Here is a 27,072-nt window from a genome sequence, read left to right on the forward strand (position 1 = left end):
ATACCGATAACATATATTTTGTTTGATATACAGTATCTAAATATTAATATAAAATTTCTCTAAGACTGATTTTTTTTAAACATTCACTGCAGAAAACAAGGTAACCATTAGTTCTCTTTTTCTCATAAAAATCATGAACAAATGTTTTGCTAATAAGCAGTGAATGATCACGACAGGAAGAAAGTGCTGTACGATGTTTTAACTGTGAGCATCATGCAGCTGAGGACGTTTAAGCAGATGAAATTATTTATGATTTACCGGCTCTAATATATATCGGCCTAAATTGTATTATAAAAAATTCAATTTATCTGCTGATACTGATATGGACGATCATTCATCATCAATCCCTAGTCATTAGATGTTTAACTTATTTGACTACCATGAGCCAAAGAGGAAAATCCTTGTGTGACAGTTTGTGAGAGCCAAAAGCCCTAAAAGCTCATTGCCTAGTGACATATCAAATGTGTTTAATTCCATACCACTATATTCACTAACAAACTTTTTTCAACAGGAAGTATATTATAACAACTTGACATTGCATTTCTGCCTTTTGGCTATACATTTAGCTATAAATATGCTCCATATGTGCTTCTTTGGAATCAAATCCACAACCTTTTGTGCTGCAGACGCAATGCTGTATGTTGAGTTACAGGAATAAACTGGTTCACATCATACAAAATAATACAAAGTTTTTACAGCAAGTTTAAAACCAGAAGCTGACCAACAGTCTGTTGGCATGAACATGAGCAAACAACAAAAGATTCCATGTATAGTAAATTACAATTGCCAAGGGAAGAGGATAGAAAAGCAAGTATGTGCTTCAAACAATAACAGCACAATATGAGTAGTTTGTGTGTCTATACAGTTTTTACAGTATAAAAGTCATTAAGTCTTTTTTCCTACAATGTAAACCTGGCATATGTGTGTGTTTGTTAATACCAACAAGAATCTCCACTTTCATTGCAGAACCTGATAATCGGTTGTTTTGGGGGTTGGCTGCCCTTAACACATGACAGATTGACCGTGTGACACATGTCCAGGCAGCCTAGAGTAATGCCATCTTAGCGCTGCTGAGCCTCTTATGAACTCATGAAGTTGAGGCCAATGAAGTAATGTAAATCAGAAAGGTCAGCATAATCCACATCAAAAATGACAACCTTGACAATGGAAATTGTTCCCATTGTTGTAGAATATAATGTACTTACAGATTTCTTTACACTGACATTTACAGTTAATGCATGAGGTGCATATCAAAGAACTGCATGTTAACAATGATGACTTTTTTGATAATTCAGGACACAATACAAAATTACAAACGAAAATATATTAACTTTCAATATATGACATTATCTAATATATATTTGAAAATATATAATATATTGTTAAAATAGTACAATAGGCCAATTCGAAGTAATATAAAAAATGTAAGCACTTGTTACCACAGCAATATATGAAAATGTATTATATAATATACAATATACATTTTATTTGTCAATATATTTAGGGATTTGCCTTTATTTTTGTGATGTTCCGATAAAAATAACATTCTTCGTGCATAAGGCTGCAATGTATATTCCTTTTTTTAACAGTGTGTGAACTGGAGCTTTAGAGACAACACACCATGGATATGGAAAACATGGCTTAAGGAGGGATTGTGGGAAGGGAGTGGGGACTTTACTTGCTAATATGATCAGTGGTACGTAAGGATGAGTGGCTCGGGGCATAAGCCCATAAAGGGGTATTATTGCCTAATCACTTTGACAGATAGGTAAAGAGACTTACAAGACCAATGTTTTGGGACCTTCCTCATAACATTGTCTTCGTACTGGACAAACGTTGTTAAATGTATTTACGAGCAGAGCAACAAGTGTGCAAATCTAAATAAATAAAAGGTGAACAATCAACACTGGCAGGCCGGGCATATGAGGAGTATGCATGTTATCGGTAAAATAGCATGCATGCTATCGCGTTGCATGCTATCGAAGTGAGGTGAGAATGCCTGCCATGATCATCTAAACCCAGCAATTCCTCTACTTGTTTGAGTGTTTTTTATATTTATTTGTGTGTTGTTTCTATTATAAATAGTCAATGTTCATAAAGAGGCTAGATGTGCCATGTGGTCATGTCTGTGTACTGTTATAATGTCATTATACAAACTAAACAGTAAGAGATGTTGTAAAACATATATGCCTTTGCAGTAAGCGTTTACTGGTCAGGAATTTTCTGGCTATGGGTAGACAGATGTCACAGTCTACATCATATCAGGTCATTTATAGGCACTGGACCAGTCTTGTGTTTTTGTCTGGCATGCCAAGGTTGATTTAGCTGGTCAGATGCTTGCTGTCAACGGACCGGGTGGAGGAGCTTAGACTCCCTCTGGAGACTGTCTTAACATGGATGTGTAATAGTAAGTGAAGCCAGTGGCAAGCACTGCTGTCTGCATGCAAATATGGAGACACAAAGACAGTGACACGCAAGACCTAGAGGGGCGAAGGAATCATTCTGACCTCGGTGAACATTCTGACCCTGTGAATCCCTAATCCCATGCATAGCCTCTCTTCTGTATCTTCAGGAATTCAGCAAATTTTTTCGCTTTATCATTTTTAAAAAGCAATTTTTGCATGGAAATTAAAAGGATAGTTCAACCCAAAGTGAAAATTCCTTCATGATTTACTCACCTTCATGTAATTTCAAACCTCTATGAATTTCTTCCTTCTGCAGAACACAAAAGAAGATATTTTAAAGAATGTTGGTAAACGAACAATGGGCGGCACCCGTTGACTTTCTATTGTATGGACACAAAACCAATGCAAGTCAATGGGTACCGCCATTGTTAGGTTACAATCATTCATCAACATATCTTCTTTTGTGTTCTGCAGAAGAATAACGTCTTACAGGTTTGAAATGACAAGAGGGTGTGTAAATAAAATTAAAATTTTGGGGTGAACTTTAATATTTATACTGTCATGTATATTGTATACCAGTTCAGATTTGAACATGATCTGGCACAAGAGCAGAAAGTTACTGTAGCCTACAGGAATGTCTCTGAGCTATAGAAATGTTACAATTTAGAGGGATTTGATGTTTGATTGATGCACTTGTTACACTGAGGAGAATCAATGCTCTATTTGTGACTCTGGGTGCACTGAAAGCCTAAACAATACATGCCTTAAGACTGTGAAATCATGCCATGATCTCAGAGACGGTTGTGCACTGAGGACTGTGATGTCATCCAGCTAGAGAGACAACAGAAGATGTTTTTTTAAAGGAGAGATGAGTGAAAATTACATCAAAATGAGATTACTGTAAACATATATGATCTTTAAAGGGGTCATATGGCGTGAATACATGTTTCTCAGTTTTTTTTTGATGTGTTACAAGTTGCCCATGCATGTATGAGACACGTAAAACTGCAAAAATTAGAGTGTTGTAACAAAAGATGCATTCTATCTAAAAGCAAATGCTCATCCTGACCTGCCTGAAACACCACCTATAACCACATCCCCACAAATCTGCGTCAGTTCGTAACACTATTTGACTACGACCGCCCAAATGAACACGCAAGTAAGGTGGGGATACTAGTCAGTACAATTGCTTAGGAACCTGTTCTTTCAAATATAGTAAGAAGCATTACATTTCCTTCACAAGCTTGCAGTATTCGACCAATCCCTACGCACTAGTGAACTGGCCAATCATAGCACACAACGCCACTAGTGTTGTATTATAGATTTGCAACAAATCGCTCAGTCCAACGTTGTGGATTTTAAGGATAAAAAGAAGGATAAATGTCAGGCAGGAGCTTGGACCTGTGTTAAGATTATAACATGACTCCTTTAATCAAAAGTAAGTGAAAATCAAAGCATACAAGGGAATAACATTCACAATTTTATGTAACAGTATTAAATATTTTTCGTAAAGAATCAATATATAAATCTCTGAAGTGACATTGGATGCTATGTTTAAATTTCAGGGAAAAAATATATTTATAATGGAAATTAGTAATCCCAGCGTTATTGATGTGACATTTTCAGTCAAAACTTGAAATGTAAATTCTCAGAGAATGTATCTATTACCAATATATTTAAACATCTGATTATATTTTAGTCCTGATTATAATGTCCAGACATGAGAAAATGATCAGTTTATGCATACGTTCTCTATTTTAAAGAGTGGAAAATGAATGCGTTATGGATGCACATTTAGAGACACTACATACTTTGTAGGATTTCTGTGAATTAAAATGTACAAACCAGAAGCAATATCCAACAAATAGATAAGGCATGGATATTCATAAGCATAAAAAGTGTGGGGTATAACAAGTGTTTACACAAAATAAAACATGATATTATTATTCGTATTGTACTAAAAATCTTAGCAAAAACATGCTTTTATATTGTACTGCTATATTATGTTCTGTCAGTTGGCTGTATAGACAGAATTTCTGTTCAATAGCTTATTGAGAATCATCACTGTAACCAGCACAGAAGAGCACAAGGAGGGTTAAAGACAATGTTTTCCTCTCTGGGAACTCTTTATTTCACAGTAAGTGGAAGTAGTAACGACAGGATGCTACGAGAAAGAAAAAAGCAATCGGACTATCTGGGAGCGGAACGGAGAATTGAACAGAGCATAAAGGAAAAGAAAAAGACGGACATGCTGCGGTTGTTAGTCACCTAGCAACAAGTCTTCCATCAAACACCCCCCCCCTTCCGATTCCCTCAGCCTCTCTTCCAAAGTCTCCCCACTGTGCTTCCTTAATTCAGCAAATGTGCTACGGATGTACCTCCATCCCCCTCACCCCGAGTGGCGGCGTGGACGCGAGCCCGCACCTCACACACAACCACTCAGTCGCCCCATTGACCGCTGAGGCCTTTTTCTCAGCGCACAAAGACCCAAGGCACAAAGCCCTGAAAAGAGGGGCAGGCCCAACAGGGAAAACATTTGCTTCTAATTGTGATTGACTGCATAATTAAAATGATGTTCTTTTTTTCTTGGGGGGGCCCTAAATGCTGAGGAGGGGCAGAAGGATGCTTGTTAAAGACAGCACTTTGTCACCAAGTAATGAGGAGAAAGCATTCCTGCCGGGTAGAGTGGCCAAATATTGAGATTGCGTCTGGAACAACTCCGAGCGCCTCTTCAAGTGTTTGCACAATGAGAAGAGAAATGCAATGGGGTCTCAGACATGTGCACACAATTAGAGCCGGTTTAGGGATACTGTATAGAAATATGAATGCACGTGTAGAAAATGTAGACTTGAGACGCACTCGCAAGACAACATTTTCAAGAACCAATAACATGCATGCATTTTATCATTTGATAAAATTCTTTCTATACATGCTGATTCAGATTTTCAGAATTTGTGGATATGCTGAATGTCTAGTGCCTTTGTTGAAAACACGACAAAATACAAGATGGTTCCTGCCCTCGAAAAGCCAGACTGCAATTCAGACCTCCACGCAGGCAAACTGGAGGGCATTTGTCATCACAAGTCCCACCCAGGGTGCCATAATAGAGACATTCAAACAGCCCCAAAGGTCAACTTGTTTTCACTGCTTTTGAATGTCAGAATCACCTTGGCCGCCGTTCTCCCCTCACCTCCATCAGTGGGTTGCCTGTTTTGTCTTTTCCCTTTGTCTCATGCCTCAGTGGGTATACGATGGGTCACACGCCATCAAAACAAACAGACAGGAGGGTGGCAAACCTGTGGGGCACCAACAGGGGAGCATTTTAAAATGCATACGGATATACATTTTGCAAATTTGTATAATTGACACGTTTATTTACACATTTCGCTCTGGTGTATCTCCATGGCCATTAAAAAGAGATACAATACACAGGGAGGTTGAAAAGCCATGAGAGAGGCTCTAGTTGTGAATGGAAATTATGCACTAGGGGTCCTGAATGTAAAGGGACAAATGTGTTGTGGTTGGAATAGGAAAAATATATGGCTTTGGATCAGAGGTAAGAAACGACTGACCCTCTCGGTGAACAGAGCAGAGATTTCATTTCTGGTTTTATTTAAACCATGTTTCTGGTCCCATTGAGATCAAACTTTTCTCAGTGGTGCTTCAGAATACATGTGACCCAACGGTTAAAGGGATTTATTGGATGTGCATATATGTGTTATGTTCAATAACATTTTCACTCATCTCTTAACGAAACCATTTCATGGTGAATTCAATGGTGAAGATTAAACAGCAAAGTTGTGTGTCGGATAAATAGAAAAGCGTACTGCACAATTCTGTCATTTAAGTATTTGTTCAATTTGTGGTTAAAATTGTTTATATTTATGTTTCTTCAATACTTTTCTTTATTTTTTATTATTTTTTAAAGGAAATCAATGGCTAATTCATCAACTGTTATTAAAGTTTGTTAACTTTTACTCAGCCCCGGTGTTTGAATAACTATTTTTGAGGGAAAAACATTCTTCCAGTAATATTATCAGAGTTTGTTGCATGTAACATTTTAGATAATACAAACAAGAAATATTATTATTATTGTTATTAATTTATTTTTTATCGTCAATTGCACATTGTTGGAGTGGCTCAAAGAAAATGTGATGGAGAAATCCCCCCATAGTCCCCAGACATGGCCCTGCTTTTATTAGGGTAATATTTACAGCCTTAAAGGGACACTTCACCCAAAAATTAAAATTCTGTCATGAATTACTAGCCCATCCCCTTTAAACACACCCATGTTGTTCCATCATTGACAACCAAAATTAAAATTGTTTACAAAGGTGCCCTATAACATTTTGCTTTTCTAAATTCTCCCAAATATCAATTGTTTTGTTAGACAGAACAAGAAATTATAAAATATTTTTCCTACTATGGTAGTCAATGATAATGTCCTAAAAATGTTCGTTGTATTTTTTTTATTAATATCTTTTTTCATTTTTGGGTGGAGTACCCATTTAAATATAATTTGAAAAAGTTCATTCTTTTATTATTAGTTCATTTTTGTATAAAAATAACACCCTGTTAATAACTCATGGCATTTTCTGTTCCATTCAAAATATTTCAGAATTTTTGGGGGAAGAATATCTAGCAGATACCATAACACCAGTCACATTATTTAGATTTAACATTAATGTATTTTTTGCTTAAACATTTTGGATACAAATGGTTTCATTTCCTGAAAATACCCCATGAACTAAAATATCCTGATTAGCCTTTGTTTAGACTATTCTTGTCTTGAACTAATGAGCTTGAGTTTAAACATAACCATGCCTACTAACGCAGAGTTGAGATGAGCTCTCCACAGGCACCACTCAGGCCCTCCCATCACCTTTGGGTTTAAAATGATGTGACAGAGCAGGGACTGATCATCCTGGGCAAATTCGAGTGAGGAAAGCCCAGTCACTGCAGTCTTTGGCATAGCAGTTTGTTAAAGGTCATGAAGACTGGCTATCCTCCCAAACCCCCTCAATGTGTCTCTTAGCTGCAGAGACTTTAAGCTGACAACAATTAAAGAAATTACGTCCAGTTTAAAAGGAACGCTGAAGTCCTCCATGCTGGTGATTTTATCTGACAAGGTTACCAGATGCCAGACGGGGAGGGCACGACCTCTGAGGGTTTCAAGTGGCTTCATAAGAGTGATGATTTTACCACTCTAAAACATCAGTAACCACAGGCCTGGCTACGAAGGCTGAAATTTTAGCATGAATGTTGCTTCTGGTGGGAGTCAAATATACATTTATGCTCTGTCACATGAAAACAGCCTATACAAAAATGTTTTGAAGTTGTGTTAATAAGTGTAACACAACTTTGTCTAGGAATATTTCACTATTTCAACAGACAGATGTTATTAATTATTATTACACTATTTAAAATAAATGAAATTTGCTGTTAGCATATGATAGTTGTTTGTGCAACTCTTTCATTATTTTCTGACTCTCATGTCATTCCAAACCTGTATTAAACAAAAGGAGATTTTTTTAAAGGATCAAAGAACACTTTACTTCCATTGTAGGAAACACAAAACCACTGAGAATCTTTAATATAGCTTCTTTTGTGTTTAACAGACTTTAAACAAAATGATTAAACAAAGACATAATTTTTATTTCTAGGAAAAGTACCCTTTAAAATAAAGGTTTCAAAAAGAGTTTTTTGTAGTCAAGAAACATTTTTGTTCCCAAAAGAACAAACATTTTAGGTAAATGTTCTTTAAAGAACCATTTACACTTCAACAATCTGAAGAGCTTTTATCCGATACAAAAACCTTTTTTGGCATGTTAAAATGTTAACAGCTCTATTTCGAACCCTACAGACCAACCAAATAACTTTTTTTGGAATCTACATAATAAACCTTTAGCAATGTTTAATAGGCTTGCTTGCTTCTTTAAAATAATTGCAGTGTTCATTAAATAAAAGGAAATGTTGGCTGTGATAGTAAAATGACAGCTGAAAAAGAGGAAAAGATTTCAACGTTTTCATTTTTGTCAATTTTCTCTCTACAAGTTTCTTTTCCAGGAAGCATAAAAGCTAAATTAATTGTTAACAAAAAGCTAATTGTAGAGCAACTGATTCTTTTTGCTGAGTGTATAAACATAGATGCTTGTTTCATAAAAGAACCTTGTGTGTTAAACAAGGCTGATGTAATAATCTCAAAGAAATCACTGCTTAGTGTGAATCTGCTGCTTGTTGATGAATTCTTAAACATATTTTACATTGCAGCATGTTTATGAAAACAATTATTTAAAGGAATGCAATTGACATATTTTATGATTTAGAAAAGGATGTCAGGAAGTTCTTAAAATAAGGAACTGAAGGTGATCAATGGAAAATTGTGCTGCTTAATTTGAAGAGTATTTGAAGAAGACATCCTTTTGAATTGCACAATAATGTGTCGAGGATTGGAAGGATGCTGTTGATTTGTTTGGCTGTGTGAGGCTGCTCAGTTCTTTGTCTTTCTTCCTGCCCTTCATTGAAGACTCACTGACCAGCTGCAAAAGTCAATCCCCCAGCCCATCCTTTTCCCAATCACAGAGGGAAGTTTTTTTCTGCTTTACCTCCGGAAACAACATGATGCAGTGCACATGAGAGGCAGGTGCACAGAGAAGGTTTGTTTATTTGTGTGTTGGAGGAACAGGTGCAGAGGAACTTGCTTATGAGAAGGGGAGGGCGGCCTTGCTTTTAGTGTGCAGTGCTATGTCTGTATATGTCTGTATATGAAATAGTGTAAGTTGACCTGCTATATACAGTTAAAGATACATGTGTGCAGGCTTTTTTGGTATAGGCTAAATTATTAGATCAAAATGTTCAAGATGAAATTGGTGGAAGTAGGTGTAGGTATTCAATAAAGACCATCTTTTATTTTCCCATTTCAAAACGAGGAAAGGCACGCGATTACTAAAATACACCTATTTCAAGAGCCAAGAAAAAAATAAGCAGCCGACAGCAGTCGTAATGCGGTAAACAGCGATTTCGTTTCGATTTTGTAAAGTAAGATCAAAGCAAAACGAAACGAAACGAAACGAAAGCGCATTTTATTTAAATTTGAAAATGATCAACACAAGAAAAATAATCTTGTCTTCTTTGAAAGTATATTTGCATGTTAAAACTTTTACCGATTTATTCGTTCTATTTAAATTATCGGTTGGGTATTTTGTAAAATTGTCAAAATATGTTTTCTTTCGTTCTCCCTCAATGTCCGCATCATAAAACTGCACAATATAAAAAAGTCAACCAAAGCATTAACAGCCGTTAAAAACGCAAGGAAACAAATACAAGCTTTTATATACACGTGAAGGTCTTTACATTCCGCTTCTTGAATAAGATCATGGCAATCTCGTTCAGGTCACGGAATGTGTTGAAAACGCAGCTGACGACACGGCAAATATTGAAATTCCCTCCAGCAAAAAAATGTATGGTGCTGAAATGTCAAAGGCAGAAAACGTTTGGCTGTTGTTCTGGCCTTGAATTTAATTTACTTATGTTTTAATCGCCCACGATGTCAATTTTGACGTCTTAATTTCCCCCAATTAATCTCATTAATGCTTTGGGTGACCTTTTTCAAAAGCAGCGTTTTCCCACAAATGCGGCTAGAGTCCAATCAAACGCGCACTGTAACTGCCATTGTGGATTTTAATGGAACATTCACGATTGGCTTTGCCTCTAAACACCATGGTTTTTTGAGAAAAACATTGAATGGAACACGTTTGCACAGCTGGGTCCTGTTCTGTTAGCTTGTGTGTAGTTTGGGGTGTCTATTTGTGTGTGTGTGTTGAATGTATGTCTATTTCTGTGTGTCTTGGTATCATCTTGTTCATTGGGGAGCAAAACTGTTTCAATGGAAAACATGATGAAGAAAAGCTAAATAATAGAAGCAGCATTCGATTCGTGTAGCCTATATTTAAATGTATATGTCAACCTTGAAAATATGGACAATACTGGAACAGGCAGCTGCAGAAATTTGCATAAAATTACTTAAATATTTGAGTCACATATTCTAACATGTAATAATCTATCTTTTAAATTATCTATATTGATTTTTATGCGCATATTGTGCATTTGTATCTTTCAAAGTTGTATTCTTTATCATTTAGGCTTAATGTCACTGCTATTGTCACATATTGCGCTCAAACTATCTCTCATATCAAAAGAGAGTAACAAAAGCTCTCAAAACATGGGGACATAAATCAACATTTTAGGACCTTGAAATTAAAAGTAGCTCTAAACCATAACTCTCAAGTCATTGAACAAAGATGTTATACTTGCACCTAAGAGACTATTATTTTACAAAGACAACACCAGTGGAATGGCAGGGGCAACTGCAATCATTGTTGACAAGAATTGATTTCAAAGTAAAAGGGAGATTCTAGAAATCAACAGAACCGTCTTATATTTTACCAACAAGAAAGCGAAATAGAAAAATTGGAGCCATTTCCTGATATAAATTACAGCAGCAGAGCAAAGGTTTTTCAGGATGGTGATCAGGCTGTTCAATATCAAAGATTAAATTACTTTCTCTGATTCAGTAGTATGTATATCTATGTACTTTGCACTTTGTACTTTGTACCAGCATTTTTCGATTATTGTTACCTTTTTTAAATGACAATCTTGCTTCAAAAACAAATCTCAAATTTTTGTCGTTCACATGAACATTCCTGACATATTTTGTTAACATCACAGTAAAATGTTCTCTGTATTTATTTTATCATTCATTTATTGAAAACCATAACTGGAAAATTTTATTTTGTTGTTTCAACATAAAAATTTAAGTTACCCGACTGTCTTAAAATGTTGAGATAATTCAGCATAAAAATATAACTTATTACATACACAATGATATGAAATGCTTGCATTGCGTCTGAAGGAGCACAAATGTAAATACTTTCCATTAATTAATACTATCAATATACAAATAAAAATGGTAAAATAGTTTGGTGTTCCTTTACTGTATGGGTTAACTGTAAAGCATGACACTAACAATGCCAAGGTCATGGGTTTGATTCTCCATGATACATGATATTCACTAATGTCATGTTAATTCCATCCTACTCAAATAAAATTGTTACTTGTTTTAATTGTTCAGTCATGTTTCATAATAAACAGGTAATACTGAAGATTTAACCTTGCACTTGGTCAGTGGTGGGCAAACTTTTTACCTCGAGGGCCACATCAAGTTTTTGATTCCTTGTTAATGGCCGCATTATTTGCATTATACATTTTTTTTTATTATTCCAAACTGAAAAGTGATAACTACTGTGGTGTATGTACATAAGTAATAGTTATTCAGTATAGTTGAGTATCCACTTAAAGGGATAGTTCATCAAAAAAATCTGTCAACTTGTATTCACCCTAATGTTGTTAAAGAGTACCTAGCATGAGATCATGAAAATGAGATTTCATGCATTCTGTTCTGTTGCCGTGTTTGAAAGTAAGCTGTCTGCCAAGTTGTAAGTCCGAAGGTGAATAAATAACAAAGTTATTTGCTTGTAAAAATGGGAGTCGACTCTGAATCACACAAACGAGAAGTGGAATAGTTCACCTGCGTATCTACGTCACTATACATAGTCCCTGCCTACGTTTTATTGTCACTGCAGCGAAAACTTATCTCTCCTCCCCCAAACACTGTCACTCGTTTGTGATGCGTGTGTATCATGTCTAGAGCCTGTGTTCTGCGGTGTGACATAAGTCAGTCTTATTTCAAGTACCAAAGGAAAAACGTCTGAGGGAAAAATGGTTACAATTCATTTTTCAAACAATACCAAAGGAGTTTAACCCAGGGTTGTACTGTTCACGCGTTATTTCACTGAACATTGGTTTAATAATCTTGGCGCGTTCACTGCAAGGTATGTGAAACGACGATCCTTGAAAGAGGGGGAATACCAACTCTATTTGGACCTGTAAGCTCCACTGAATCCAAACCTGTAAATTGACTTTAGATTTTTGTCTTAACTTCAAGAAATATTTTCGTACCTTATGTATGTGTTTATCTTATGCATATAACGCTAACATTAGCATGTACCGTTATTTCTGGGGTGTTAGAGATTGTTTATCTTGCTATTACCTTAGCATTTTGACACATTTGCCGCACGTGCACCTATATAGATATATATTTGGGTTTCATATATATAATTTCTCTATAATAATGCGACTTTCTGAAATGCTCTATGTACCATGACAATGCACAGTTAAGACGAAATAATAGTATTACTAACGTGTTAACAGTATTTTAAGAAAAATTATATTTTATTTCATTGATGAGCAAAAGCACAACATGCATGTTGTCACACTGGGAGTTTTTTTATGACAAGAGTTGTCACTTGCCACTCACAAACATCCTGCTCCAGTCGTGGTGGTGTTTGTTGTGGATTAGCGTCTTCTTCCTCGTCAGACTCGGGCTCAAATTGGTACGGTTAAATCGCCGCCATCTCTAGCTACACATTTAATATACATGACATCCAACCACATGTAAACCGTAATCCTGTAATGACGGTAGTGGTGTTCCATTTGCGACAAATGATGAACGCGTTTGACCAATAACAACAGACTACACCATCTGACCAATCACATGACACAAGGTTAGCGGGTAGGCGGGGCCTAGACGGATGAATCGCGGAACGAATCATTTGAGAGTCAGTCAAGAAGTCAGGAACGAATAACTGCCTATTATTACAACATTATAGTGTTTTTACACATTGTATGTACATAAACTTGTTGTCGGACACTTCATAAACCAAAGTAGGACCTTAAAAAACATATGCTAGGTACTCTTTAAAAAACTTGTATATGAATCCTTTTTCTTTGAAACACATGACAATATTTTGAGAAATGTCTCTGTGGTTTTCTTTCCATAGCATACAATGCAAGTCAATAGGGGCCAATATTGTTTGGTTACCATCGTTCCTCAAAATATATTTTCTGTTTTACAGAAGAAAAGGTCTTTTCGGACCCCCAAAACATTGCAAGCTTGATTTGACCTGTGCCATTGTGAATGCTAAGACATTCAGCTAACTGTAATATTTCTTACTCGTTTCAAACACTTCAATGCAATACGACGACCTTTAACCCCTCATAGACTGTCAGTCCCGTCCTGGCTCCAGAGAGCCCATGCAGGCAGAGCAGACAATGGCAGTCAAGTTCCAGATGGACCGCAGCTGTGATTCAGTGGAGCGTGGTCAAACTGACCTCGTCAGCTGCCTGCATTGCAGCTCTGCAGCATGTTATGCAAGCACCTCACTCTCTCACTCTCTTAATGGCACCCGGCACCACTCAGGGGGGAAGGAGCGAGCTCTTTTACCCAGCAAGCCAGATCCAGCATATAGTCATAGCGGCGGGCGCTCCGCTGACCCAGCCGTCGTGACCATATAGTGGGAGTGTGCCGGGAGAATGCAAATCTAAGAACCTGAATAATTTTGCCACTGCAGCAATGGTCACTGAATTAATCCTGTTCCCTGTCAGAATGTCTTTTGTTCCTTAAGTTTAACTGGTAGAGCAATGCATCGGGTCGGTGGGAGTGAACACATGATGTGATGTACGCTTTTTAAAGGTTGATTAGAAAAACATATCACTTTGTCCAAAGAAACATACATCAATAGAATTTTTATTTATTCATCTTTCAGATCATGTAAAAATCTCAATTTCGAAAAAATTTACCCATAAGACTGGTTTTGTTGTCCAGGGACACAAATGAGATTTTGCACCACTTCGTATTCAAAAGATAAACCAGGAACACAACAGTCTTTTTCCACATTTATAAGACTTTATTTCTTCACATCATTCATAAATGTGATTTCTCATTCAGGTCTGATTTAATATTGGTGGTGGAGTTGAAGAGGATAGGTTGTATTTTTTTATTTTTATGATGCTTAGAACAAAGAGACATATACTTTACGTATTACAACCAGGGGAGCAAGGTATATGATTTTTTTTAAAGAAAATAAAAAATATATAAAATTAAATTAAAACAAGAACTTTATATTATTCAACATTTTTGAAAACTTACACTTCTGAATATAATATTTAACAAACAAAATAAACAAATTGATTAAATAAGCTTCATTTGTAATTATTTTTTCATACTTTAAATAACCAAAGATGTCATTTTCATGTTATTTAAAAATTATAGAATATCTTATTTGTTATATACAATGACACATCTTTCCATATTTTTTTCATATGACTACAATGCCAACAAATGTGGGTCACTTTTTCCAAGTGCAAAGAGCAAAAGGAAGAGCAAGTATCAATGTCCTTCTTAAAGGAACTGCCCTTGTTTATTGTTTTATACTGTTGTATGAGGTCTAGTTATGACGTTTGCGTGATTTTTACATTAAAAACATCAAAATCAAGAAGTAATAGGCTATTTTCTACACGGGTTTTGAGGCCAGCTCTGCAAATTATCGGTTTTATTGGGCGTGCCGTATTGAAGACTTTACAAGTAAATGCCCACTGCTTTGATTGGATAGGAGTTTGCGTAGTTGGAGCCTTCTGTGAACATAACGTTAGGTTACACATTAGCACCATTCACAGTTTTTCGCAGGGCATTTGTATTGTCTGGAAACCTCCCGTGATTTATAAATGACCTCCCCACATCATTATTTCTGTTTTGAGTCTCTAAATTTCGAAGTGGTCAAAAGGTGTTTGCGTAACAGTAAACTAATGTTACTCCCATGAAACGGTTAAAGGGATAGTTCACCCCAGGTTATTGGGGCTGATGTGTTGCTCTTGACATTTATTTTTTCCCATTTTGTTCCAGGTCCAGGCCTTTAAGGCCCGGGTCTTCCGGGTCTTCCGGGTCTTTCAGGTCCGGGCAGCCCGGGTCTTCCAGGTCCGGGCTTCCCGGGTCTTCCAGGTCCAGTTGACAGGATGAAAGGTATGAAAATATCTAGGAAATGTGAAGTCTTTATTGATTGACACTACTTTATATTCTCGTTTTAATGATTTACAATGCGGTTTTAGTGCAGTTTTTGTTTGGTTTTCCAGTTTGTCAAGACAAAGTTGCTTCGCAATACATACACTTAAAAATGCTGGGTTATTTTGTAACCCAACAGCTGGGTTGAGCCTGTTGGGTGATTTTGTTGGGTTATTCTTTCAGTGTTGGGTTGTTTTTTTGAGTCACCCAAACGCTGGCTTATCAGTCGGGTCCAATTGAGTGACGGATGAGAGAGCGAACCCCTCCCACTCCTCGACGACTCAGACAAACTCTATCTTCCAGCTTTTGATCCACCTCAGGAAAAAGAGAGTAGATGTTATACGGAGAAAAGAAAGGTATGTTTGAGAGTTTTCAATCTATAAAAATATTACATCACATAAAAAATGCAAAAGTATGCAAAATGCGCATGTTGGTATTAGGTTTGAAAAGTAACGTTACAATCTAGCTTCGCTAGCTAGTCTGTAACATGATGCCCACGTTGTTAAAACTAAACGTTAATCATTTAAACGTCCTTTAGTCAACATTTCCTATGAAATTTGTTACTTGCGAGTCGTTGGTTTGGTAGTTTAAGGTCGACACAAAAGATGGTGTTTAATGATAAATGACGGTACCTGCCCAACAATAATTCTAGCACTGCCTTGTAGCATAGTTACAGAGGCTGCTGCTAACAGGCATGTTGAACAATTTCTATTTTGAATCTCTGAATTTCGAAGTGGTCAAGAGGTGTTTTAGTTTTCAGTAAACAAACTAATGTTACTCCCATGAAACTGTTAAAGGGATAGTTCTCCCAGGTTGTTGGGGCTAATGTGTTGATCTTGACATTTATTTTGAATGAGGTTTCAGTTCATTTTCTTGTCCGCCTGGTCAGCCAGTAATTTGACCCAATGGTAAGGTCTTGAGGGCTGACCTAGTTTAATATGGTTTGCAACTTTGTTACTATACTGAGGGCGTCCTGTTGGAATGTTTTACTTTAACCCAAGTGTTGTATTTGTGTTGCCACTACTCAAACATTCACAGAAAAAAAAAAATTGTCATTCAAGCTTTATTAGGTTTGTTCAAGAACCTGAAAGACAAAACATGACACTACAGCATGAATAGAAAACAAATTTAAGAACTTATCCAGATTTAGGACTATGAGGACCACGTCTTCCGGGTCCGGGCCTTTGAGGCCCAGGTTTTCCAGGTCTTCCGGGTGCGGGCCTATGAGGTCCGGGCCGCCCAGGTTTTCCAGGTCTTCCGGGTCCGGGCCTATGAGGTCCGGGCCGCCCAGGTTTGCCAGGTCTTCCGGGTGCGGGCCTATGAGGTCCGGGCCGCCCAGGTTTTCCAGGTCTTCCGGGTCCGGGACTATGAGGTCCGGGCCGCCCAGGTTTGCCAGGTCTTCCGGGTGCGGGCCTATGAGGTCCGGGCCGCCCAGGTTTGCCAGGTCTTCCGGGTCCGGGCCTTTGAGGCCCAGGTCTTCCGGGTCCGGGCCGCCCAGGTTTTCCAGGTCTTCCGGGTCCGGGCCTATGAGGTCCGGGCCGCCCAGGTTTTCCAGGTATTCCGGGTCCGGGCCTATGAGGTCCGGGCCGCCCAGGTTTTCCAGGTATTCCGGGTCCGGGCCTATGAGGTCCGGGCCGCCCAGGTTTTCCAGGTCTTCCGGGTCCGGGCCTATGAGGTCCGGGCCGCCCAGGTTTGCCAGGTCTTCCGGGTGCGGGCCTATGAGGTCCGGGCCGCCCAGGTTTTCCAGGTCTTCCGGGTCCGGGCCTATGAGGTCCGGGCCGCCCAGGTTTTCCAGGTCTTCCGGGTCCGGGCCTATGAGGTCCGGGCCGCCCAGGTTTTCCAGGTCTTCCGGGTCCGGGCCTATGAGGTCCGGGCCGCCCAGGTTTGCCAGGTCTTCCGGGTCCGGGCCTTTGAGGCCCAGGTCTTCCGGGTCCGGGCCTATGAGGTCCGGGCCGCCCAGGTTTTCCGGGTCCGGGCCTATGAGGTCCGGGCCGCCCAGGTTTTCCAGGTCTTCCGGGTGCGGGCCTATGAGGTCCGGGCCGCCCAGGTTTTCCAGGTCTTCCGGGTCCGGGCCTATGAGGTCCGGGCCGCCCAGGTTTGCCAGGTCTTCCGGGTGCGGGCCTATGAGGTCCGGGCCGCCCAGGTTTTCCAGGTCTTCCGGGTCCGGGACTATGAGGTCCGGGCCGCCCAGGTTTGCCAGGTCTTCCGGGTGCGGGCCTATGAGGTCCGGGCCGCCCAGGTTTGCCAGGTCTTCCGGGTCCGGGCCTTTGAGGCCCAGGTCTTCCGGGTCCGGGCCGCCCAGGTTTTCCAGGTCTTCCGGGTCCGGGCCTATGAGGTCCGGGCCGCCCAGGTTTTCCAGGTATTCCGGGTCCGGGCCTATGAGGTCCGGGCCGCCCAGGTTTTCCAGGTCTTCCGGGTCCGGGCCTATGAGGTCCGGGCCGCCCAGGTTTGCCAGGTCTTCCGGGTGCGGGCCTATGAGGTCCGGGCCGCCCAGGTTTTCCAGGTCTTCCGGGTCCGGGCCTATGAGGTCCGGGCCGCCCAGGTTTTCCAGGTCTTCCGGGTCCGGGCCTATGAGGTCCGGGCCGCCCAGGTTTTCCAGGTCTTCCGGGTCCGGGCCTATGAGGTCCGGGCCGCCCAGGTTTGCCAGGTCTTCCGGGTCCGGGCCTTTGAGGCCCAGGTCTTCCGGGTCCGGGCCTATGAGGTCCGGGCCGCCCAGGTTTTCCGGGTCCGGGCCTATGAGGTCCGGGCCGCCCAGGTTTTCCAGGTCTTCCGGGTCCGGGCCTATGAGGTCCGGGCCGCCCAGGTTTGCCAGGTCTTCCGGGTCCGGGCCTATGAGGTCCGGGCCGCCCAGGTTTTCCAGGTCTTCCGGGTCCGGGCCTATGAGGTCCGGGCCGCCCAGGTTTTCCAGGTCTTCCGGGTCCGGGCCTATGAGGTCCGGGCCGCCCAGGTTTGCCAGGTCTTCCGGGTCCGGGCCTATGAGGTCCGGGCCGCCCAGGTTTTCCAGGTATTCCGGGTCCGGGCCTATGAGGTCCGGGCCGCCCAGGTTTTCCAGGTCTTCCGGGTCCGGGGCTATGAGGTCCGGGCCGCCCAGGTTTGCCAGGTCTTCCGGGTCCGGGCCTTTGAGGCCCAGGTCTTCCGGGTCCGGGCCTATGAGGTCCGGGCCGCCCAGGTTTTCCAGGTCCGGGCCTATGAGGTCCGGGCCGCCCAGGTTTTCCAGGTATTCCGGGTCCGGGCCTATGAGGTCCGGGCCGCCCAGGTTTTCCAGGTCTTCCGGGTCCGGGCAGCTTAGGTTTGCCAGGTCTTCCGGGTCCGGGCCTTTGAGGTCCGGGCCGCCCAGGTTTGCCAGGTCTTCCGGGTCCGGGCCGCCCAGGTTTTCCAGGTCTTCCGGGTCCGGGCCTATGAGGTCCGGGCCGCCCTGGTCTTCCAGGTCTTCCGGGTGCGGGCCGCCCGGGTCTTCCGGGTCCTGGCCTATGAGGTCCGGGCCGCCCTGGTCTTCCAGGTCTTCCGGGTGCGGGCCGCCCGGGTCTTCCGGGTCCTGGCCTATGAGGTCCGGGCCGCCCTGGTCTTCCGGGTGCGGGCCGCCCGGGTCTTCCGGGTCCTGGCCTATGAGGTCCGGGCCGCCCTGGTCTTCCAGGTCTTCCGGGTGCGGGCCGCCCGGGTCTTCCGGGTCCGGGCCGCCCAGGTCCGCCGGGTCTTCCGGGTCCGGGCCGCCCAGGTCCGCCGGGTCTTCCGGGTCCGGGCCGCCCAGGTCCGCCGGGTCTTCCGGGTCCGGGCCGCCCAGGTCCGCCGGGTCTTCCGGGTCCGGGCCGCCCAGGTCCGCCGGGTCTTCCGGGTCCGGGCCGCCCAGGTCCGCCGGGTCTTCCGGGTCCGGGCCGCCCAGGTCCGCCGGGTCTTCCGGGTCCGGGCCGCCCAGGTCCGCCGGGTCTTCCGGGTCCGGGCCGCCCAGGTCCGCCGGGTCTTCCGGGTCCGGGCCGCCCAGGTCTGCCGGGTCTTCCGGGTCCGGGCCGCCCAGGTCTGCCGGGTCTTCCGGGTCCGGGCCGCCCAGGTCTGCCGGGTCTTCCGGGTCCGGGCCGCCCAGGTCTGCCGGGTCTTCCGGGTCCGGGCCGCCCAGGTCTGCCGGGTCTTCCGGGTCCGGGCCGCCCAGGTCTGCCGGGTCTTCCGGGTCCGGGCCGCCCAGGTCTGCCGGGTCTTCCGGGTCCGGGCCGCCCAGGTCTGCCGGGCCTTTGAGGTCCGGGCCGCCCAGGTCTTCCGGGCCTTTGAGGTCCGGGCCGCCCAGGTCTTCCGGGCCTTTGAGGTCCGGGCCGCCCAGGTCTTCCGGGCCTTTGAGGTCCGGGCCGCCCAGGTCTTCCGGGCCTTTGAGGTCCGGGCCGCCCAGGTCTTCCGGGTCCGGGCCGCCCAGGTCTTCCGGGTCTTCCGGGTCCGGGCCTTTGAGGTCCGGGCCGCCCAGGTACAGTTGGGGCTGCCGTTGGCAGTGTCAAAGGGCAGGAGAGAATCACTTCACGGTCAAGGTATAGCAAATTAAGATGCCTTTCCGTATCCTGAAAAAGAATCATAATATGACACCTGTTTGTGAAGTACAAAAAAAGCAGCAACGAAACAGTGTAGTTGGCAGGAATGTTAAATCTTACCTTCAATACCCAACACCTCCCTGTAAATGGTGCTGTAAAAACCAGAGCACCTTCAATCGTATCCAATGTGAACCCACATTTGGAGTACTCTAACAGCAGAGGCTGCCATAATCCATCAACTAAATGGAGGGATAAAAATCCTCAAGAACCTGTCAAGTTTAAATTCACTAAAGAATTTAAGACAAAAACTACCTTTGATCTCGACAGTATCAGCCCTGAACCCAAGCAAGAAAACCATTCCAGTTGGCAAGCAAGAAACTGTAGGAAGGGGAGCAGAAGCAATAGGAAAAGGAGAACTCGCCGGGCATGACGCCTGCACTGGTGCCCCCATTACAATCAGAGACAGAATATAACTTCCACCCTGTGAGAACAAAAAAGAAAAAAATTAAGACCCATTTGCACAAAACAACTGCAGCAAAGTAATTTTTAGCACAGCAGAGGCACACACTGACCTGTTGTCGGACAGGACAGCCACGGAAAGGTACGGAAAAAGAAACATCCCGACGAACTCTCTTCACAGAGATAGCACAGCTGGCTGGAATTTCAGACACAGGCACTGGAGATCCCACTCCTATTTAAAAGAAATCATACCATAACAGACCTTATAAAACGTGAAAAGGAAAACAAAAAGTTGTATAGGCTTACCTCCATCAACCAGGAAGTGGGGCATTCTTGGGCCAGGAACACGCAGGGTCATAGCATCATTTCCACAGTGCACAGAAGTACCCAGGCGTTTCAATTTAGCCTCAGCAAATTGGAATTGGGCTTAATTTATTTAAATGAGACAGGTCAACCAGTTGTCCATTTGAATAAAGCTGCAATTTCAACATTTACAATTAACATACCTTGTTCACTGGACCAGTATCCGGTAGGCTGTTCTGCTTGTCTTTCAGCGGAATCATTTGATACACCACTGCCAATAATAACCTTGCCAAAATTGGGTGTTCTGTGGGCAATGGTGCCATGAGAAAAACCCATTCCTGAAAAAGCAGCATGACCAATTCTTAAACAGCTTGCGGTCACCACAGTCAAGCTGAAAAGTAAAAGATCCCTAAGCCCCAGCATCGCAAGGGCAATACTTTATTTTACTCTACTTGTGTGTGCCACTATAACACTTCAATACAGTGAGGAAAAAAAAACCTAACTGCAAAAGTTTAAAATCTCATCGAGACTATTTGCTATTTGTACTCACCTTTTGTTATCAATCGCTTGGTAATTTACATGGCTGACCAATCAAATCTGTCATCTGTGTAATCAATCATCACTTAGATTATGGCTTTCACCTGTGTCTCATTACGCTGTGAGTTAACACAAGGTATGAAAATATCTAGGAAATGTGAAGCCTTTATTGATTGACATTATTTTATATTCTCGTTTTAATGATTTACAATGCGGTTTTAGTGCATTTTTTGTTTGGTTTTCCAGTTTGTTAAAACAAAGTTGTTTCGCAATACATACACTTAAAAATGCCGAGTTATTTTTTAACCCAACAGCTGCGTTGCGCCTGGTGGGTTATTTTGTTGGGTTATTCTTCCAGTGTTGGGTCGTTTTTTGAGTCACCCGAACGCTGGGTTATCAGTTGGGTCCAATTGAGTGACGGTTGAGAGAGCAAACTCCTCCTCGACGATTCCGACAAACTTTATATTCCCAGCTTTTGATCCACCTCAGGAAAAAGAGAGTACAGATGTTATACGGAGAAAAGAAAGGTATGTTTGAGAGTTTTCAATCTATAAAAATATTACATTACATAAAAAATGCAAAAGTATGCAAAATGCGCATGTTGGTATTAGGTTTGAAAAGTAACGTTACAATCTAGCTTCGCTAGCTAGTCTGTAACATGATGCCCACGTTGTTAAACCTAAGCGTTAATCATTTAAACGTCCTTTAGTCAACATTTCCTATGAAATTTGTTACTTGCGAGTCGTTGGTTTGGTAGTTTAAGGTCGACACAAAAGATGGTGTTTAATGATAAATGACTGTACCTCCCCAACAATAATTCTAGCACTGCCTTGTAGCGTAGTTACAGAGGCTGCTGCTAACACGCATGTTGAGCAATTTGTTTTGAATCTCTGAATTTCGAAGTGGTCAAAAGGTGTTTTAGTTTTCAGTAAACAAACTAATGTTACTCCCATGAAACTGTTAAAGGGATAGTTCTCCCAGGTTGTTGGGGCTAATGTGTTGATCTTGACATTTATTTTGTATGAGGTTTCAGTTCATTTTCTTGTCCGCCTGGTCAGCCAGTAATTTGACCCAATGGTAAGGTCTTGAGGGCTGACCTAGTTTAATATGGTTTGCAACTTGTTTGTTACTATACTGAGGGCGTCCTGTTGGAATGTTTTACTTTAACCCAAGTGTTGTATTTGTGTTGCCACTACTCAAACATTCACAGAAAAAAAAAATTGTCATTCAAGCTTTATTAGGTTTGTTCAAGAACCTGAAAGACAAAACATGACACTACAGCATGAATAGAAAACAAATTTAAGAACTTATCCAGATTTAGGACTATGAGGACCAGGTCTTCCGGGTCCGGGCCTTTGAGGCCCAGGTTTTCCAGGTCTTCCGGGTCCGGGCCTTTGAGGCCCAGGTTTTCCAGGTCTTCCGGGTCCGGGCCTTTGAGGCCCAGGTTTTCCAGGTTTTCCAGGTCTTCTGGGTCCGGGCCTATGAGGTCCGGGCCGCCCAGGTTTTCCTGGTCTTCCGGGTCCGGGCCTATGAGGTCCGGGCCGCCCAGGTTTTCCAGGTCTTCCGGGTCCGGGCCGCCCAGGTTTGCCTGGTCTTCCGGGTGCGGGCCTATGAGGTCCGGGCCGCCCAGGTTTGCCAGGTCTTCCGGGTCCGGGCCTATGAGGTCCGGGCCGCCCAGGTCTTCCGGGTCCGGGCCTTTGAGGTCCAGGTTTGCCAGGTATTCCGGGTCCGGGCCTTTGAGGCCCAGGTTTTCCGGGTCCGGGCCTATGAGGTCCGGGCCGCCCAGGTCTTCCGGGTCTGGGCCGCCCAGGTTTGCCAGGTCTTCCGGGTCCGGGCCTTTGAGAACCGGGCCGCCCAGGTTTTCCAGGTCTTCCGGGTCCGGGCCTATGAGGTCCGGGCCGCCCAGGTTTTCCAGGTCTTCCGGGTCCGGGCCTATGAGGTCCGGGCCGCCCAGGTTTGCCTGGTCTTCCGGGTGCGGGCCTATGAGGTCCGGGCCGCCCAGGTTTGCCAGGTCTTCCGGGTCCGGGCCTATGAGGTCCGGGCCGCCCAGGTCTTCCGGGTCCGGGCCTTTGAGGTCCAGGTTTGCCAGGTATTCCGGGTCCGGGCCTTTGAGGCCCAGGTTTTCCGGGTCCGGGCCTATGAGGTCCGGGCCGCCCAGGTCTTCCGGGTCTGGGCCGCCCAGGTTTGCCAGGTCTTCCGGGTCCGGGCCTTTGAGAACCAGGTTTTCCGGGTCCGGGCCTATGAGGTCCGGGCCGCCCAGGTTTTCCAGGTCTTCCGGGTCCGGGCCTATGAGGTCCAGGCCGCCCAGGTTTTCCAGGTCTTCCGGGTCCGGGCCTATGAGGTCCGGGCCGCCCAGGTTTGCCAGGTCTTCCGGGTCCGGGCCTATGAGGTCCGGGCCGCCCAGGTTTGCCAGGTCTTCCGGGTACGGGCCTATGAGGTCCGGGCCGCCCAGGTTTGCCAGGTCTTCCGGGTCCGGGCCTTTGAGAACCAGGTTTTCCGGGTCCGGGCCTATGAGGTCCGGGCCGCCCAGGTTTTCCAGGTCTTCCGGGTCCGGGCCTATGAGGTCCAGGCCGCCCAGGTTTTCCAGGTCTTCCGGGTCCGGGCCTATGAGGTCCGGGCCGCCCAGGTTTGCCAGGTCTTCCGGGTCCGGGCCTATGAGGTCCGGGCCGCCCAGGTTTGCCAGGTCTTCCGGGTCCGGGCCTATGAGGTCCGGGCCGCCCAGGTTTGCCAGGTCTTCCGGGTACGGGCCTATGAGGTCCGGGCCACCCAGGTTTGCCAGGTCTTCCGGGTCCGGGCAGCTTAGGTTTGCCAGGTCTTCCGGGTCCGGGCCTTTGAGGTCCAGGCCGCCCAGGTTTTCCAGGTCTTCCGGGTATTCCGGGTCCGGGCCTTTGAGGCCCAGGTTTTCCGGGTCCGGGCCTATGAGGTCCGGGCCGCCCAGGTCTTCCGGGTCTGGGCCTCCCAGGTTTGCCAGGTCTTCCGGGTCCGGGCCTTTGAGAACCGGGCCGCCCAGGTTTTCCAGGTCTTCCGGGTCCGGGCCTATGAGGTCCGGGCCGCCCAGGTTTTCCAGGTCTTCCGGGTCCGGGCCTATGAGGTCCGGGCCGCCCAGGTTTTCCAGGTCTTCCGGGTCCGGGCCTATGAGGTCCGGGCCGCCCAGGTTTGCCTGGTCTTCCGGGTGCGGGCCTATGAGGTCCGGGCCGCCCAGGTTTGCCAGGTCTTCCGGGTCCGGGCCTATGAGGTCCGGGCCGCCCAGGTCTTCCGGGTCCGGGCCTTTGAGGCCCAGGTTTTCCGGGTCCGGGCCTATGAGGTCCGGGCCGCCCAGGTCTTCCGGGTCTGGGCCGCCCAGGTTTGCCAGGTCTTCCGGGTCCGGGCCTATGAGGTCCGGGCCGCCCAGGTTTTCCAGGTCTTCCGGGTCCGGGCCTATGAGGTCCGGGCCGCCCAGGTTTTCCAGGTCTTCCGGGTCCGGGCCTATGAGGTCCGGGCCGCCCAGGTTTTCCAGGTCTTCCGGGTCCGGGCCTATGAGGTCCGGGCCGCCCAGGTTTGCCAGGTCTTCCGGGTCCGGGCCTATGAGGTCCGGGCCACCCAGGTTTTCCAGGTCTTCCGGGTCCGGGCCTATGAGGTCCGGGCCGCCCAGGTCTTCCGGTTCCGGGCCTATGAGGTCCGGGCCGCCCAGGTCTTCCGGGTCCGGGCCTATGAGGTCCGGGCCACCCAGGTTTGCCAGGTCTTCCGGGTCCGGGCAGCTTAGGTTTGCCAGGTCTTCCGGGTCCGGGCAGCTTAGGTTTGCCAGGTCTTCCGGGTCCGGGCAGCTTAGGTTTGCCAGGTCTTCCGGGTCCGGGCAGCTTAGGTTTGCCAGGTCTTCCGGGTCCGGGCAGCTTAGGTTTGCCAGGTCTTCCGGGTCCGGGCAGCTTAGGTTTGCCAGGTCTTCCGGGTCCGGGCAGCTTAGGTTTGCCAGGTCTTCCGGGTCCGGGCAGCTTAGGTTTGCCAGGTCTTCCGGGTCCGGGCCTTTGAGGTCCGGGCCGCCCAGGTTTTCCAGGTCTTCCGGGTCCGGGCCTATGAGGTCCGGGCCGCCCAGGTCTTCCGGGTCCGGGCCTATGAGGTCCGGGCCGCCCAGGTTTTCCAGGTCTTCCGGGTCCGGGCCTATGAGGTCCGGGCCGCCCAGGTTTGCCAGGCCTTCCGGGTGCGGGCCCATGAGGTCCGGGCCACCCAGGTTTGCCAGGTCTTCCGGGTCCGGGCCGCCCAGGTTGCCCAGGTCTTCCGGGTCCGGGCCGCCCAGGTTTTCTTGGTCTTCCGGGTCCGTGCCTATGAGGTCCGGGCCGCCCAGGTTTGCCGGGTCTTCCGGGTCCGGGCCTTTGAGGTCCGGGCCGCCCAGGTCTTCCGGGTCTTCCGGGTCCGGGCCTTTGAGGTCCGGGCCGCCCAGGTCTTCCGGGTCTTCCGGGTCCGGGCCTTTGAGGTCCGGGCCGCCCAGGTCTTCCGGGTCTTCCGGGTCCGGGCCTTTGAGGTCCGGGCCGCCCAGGTCTTCCGGGTCTTCCGGGTCCGGGCCTTTGAGGTCCGGGCCGCCCAGGTCTTCCGGGTCTTCCGGGTCCGGGCCTTTGAGGTCCGGGCCGCCCAGGTCTTCCGGGTCTTCCGGGTCCGGGCCTTTGAGGTCCGGGCCGCCCAGGTCTTCCGGGTCTTCCGGGTCCGGGCCTTTGAGGTCCGGGCCGCCCAGGTCTTCCGGGTCTTCCGGGTCCGGGCCTTTGAGGTCCGGGCCGCCCAGGTCTTCCGGGTCTTCCGGGTCCGGGCCTTTGAGGTCCGGGCCGCCCAGGTCTTCCGGGTCTTCCGGGTCCGGGCCGCCCAGGTCTTCCGGGTCTTCCGGGTCCGGGCCGCCCAGGTCTTCCGGGTCTTCCGGGTCCGGGCCGCCCAGGTCTTCCGGGTCTTCCGGGTCCGGGCCTTTGAGGTCCGGGCCGCCCAGGTCTTCCGGGTCCGGGCCTTTGAGGTCCGGGCCGCCCAGGTCTTCCGGGTCTTCCGGGTCCGGGCCTTTGAGGTCCGGGCCGCCCAGGTCTTCCGGGTCTTCCGGGTCCGGGCCTTTGAGGTCCGGGCCGCCCAGGTCTTCCGGGTCTTCCGGGTCCGGGCCTTTGAGGTCCGGGCCGCCCAGGTCTTCCGGGTCTTCCGGGTCCGGGCCTTTGAGGTCCGGGCCGCCCAGGTCTTCCGGGTCTTCCGGGTCCGGGCCTTTGAGGTCCGGGCCGCCCAGGTCTTCCGGGTCTTCCGGGTCCGGGCCTTTGAGGTCCGGGCCGCCCAGGTCTTCCGGGTCTTCCGGGTCCGGGCCTTTGAGGTCCGGGCCGCCCAGGTCTTCCGGGTCTTCCGGGTCCGGGCCTTTGAGGTCCGGGCCGCCCAGGTCTTCCGGGTCTTCCGGGTCCGGGCCTTTGAGGTCCGGGCCGCCCAGGTCTTCCGGGTCTTCCGGGTCCGGGCCTTTGAGGTCCGGGCCGCCCAGGTCTTCCGGGTCTTCCGGGTCCGGGCCTTTGAGGTCCGGGCCGCCCAGGTCTTCCGGGTCTTCCGGGTCCGGGCCTTTGAGGTCCGGGCCGCCCAGGTCTTCCGGGACTTCCGGGTCCGGGCCTTTGAGGTCCGGGCCGCCCAGGTACAGTCGGGGCTGCCGTTGGCAGTGTCAAAGGGCAGGAGAGAATCACTTCACGGTCAAGGTATAGCAAATTAAGATGCCTTTCCGTATCCTGAAAAAGAATCATAATATGACACCTGTTTGTGAAGTACAAAAAAAGCAGCAACGAAACAGTGTAGTTGGCAGGAATGTTAAATCTTACCTTCAATACCCAACACCTCCCTGTAAATGGTGCTGTAAAAACCAGAGCACCTTCAATCGTATCCAATGTGAACCCACATTTGGAGTACTCTAACAGCAGAGGCTGCCATAATCCAT

At 46.4% G+C, this 27,072-nt stretch overlaps 1 protein-coding gene across 1 annotated transcript; it reads right to left on the reverse strand.

Annotated features, from left to right (window-relative positions):
* Nucleotides 1-15,180: 15,180 nt before the first annotated feature.
* LOC130433940 (uncharacterized) lies at nucleotides 15,181-22,668 on the reverse strand. Its single transcript, XM_056763749.1, has 8 exons — nucleotides 21,447-22,668; nucleotides 20,834-20,968; nucleotides 20,634-20,753; nucleotides 20,441-20,559; nucleotides 20,181-20,349; nucleotides 19,989-20,107; nucleotides 19,788-19,898; nucleotides 15,181-15,333 (listed from the first exon to the last, which is right to left on the reverse strand). Exons 2-8 carry the CDS (start codon nucleotides 20,964-20,966, stop codon nucleotides 15,181-15,183), a joined length of 924 nt encoding a protein of 307 aa, XP_056619727.1. The 5' UTR covers nucleotides 20,967-20,968; nucleotides 21,447-22,668.
* Nucleotides 22,669-27,072: the final 4,404 nt, after the last annotated feature.

The sequence above is a fragment of the Triplophysa dalaica genome, chromosome 13, assembly GCF_015846415.1.
Source record: "Triplophysa dalaica isolate WHDGS20190420 chromosome 13, ASM1584641v1, whole genome shotgun sequence".
NCBI lineage: Eukaryota > Metazoa > Chordata > Actinopteri > Cypriniformes > Nemacheilidae > Triplophysa > Triplophysa dalaica.

Coding starts and splice junctions, on each gene's coding strand:
- LOC130433940 (XM_056763749.1), bottom strand. CDS start 20,966: ATGGGTTTTTCTCATGGCACCATTGCCCACAGAACACCCAATTTTGGC. Junction 19,899..19,988: donor GGAGGTGTTGGGTATTGAAG/GTAAGATTTAAC, acceptor ATTCTTTTTCAG/GATACGGAAAGGCATCTTAA. Junction 15,334..19,787: donor CTGGGCGGCCCGGACCTCAA/AGGCCCGGACCC, acceptor CACATTTCCTAG/ATATTTTCATACCTTTCATC.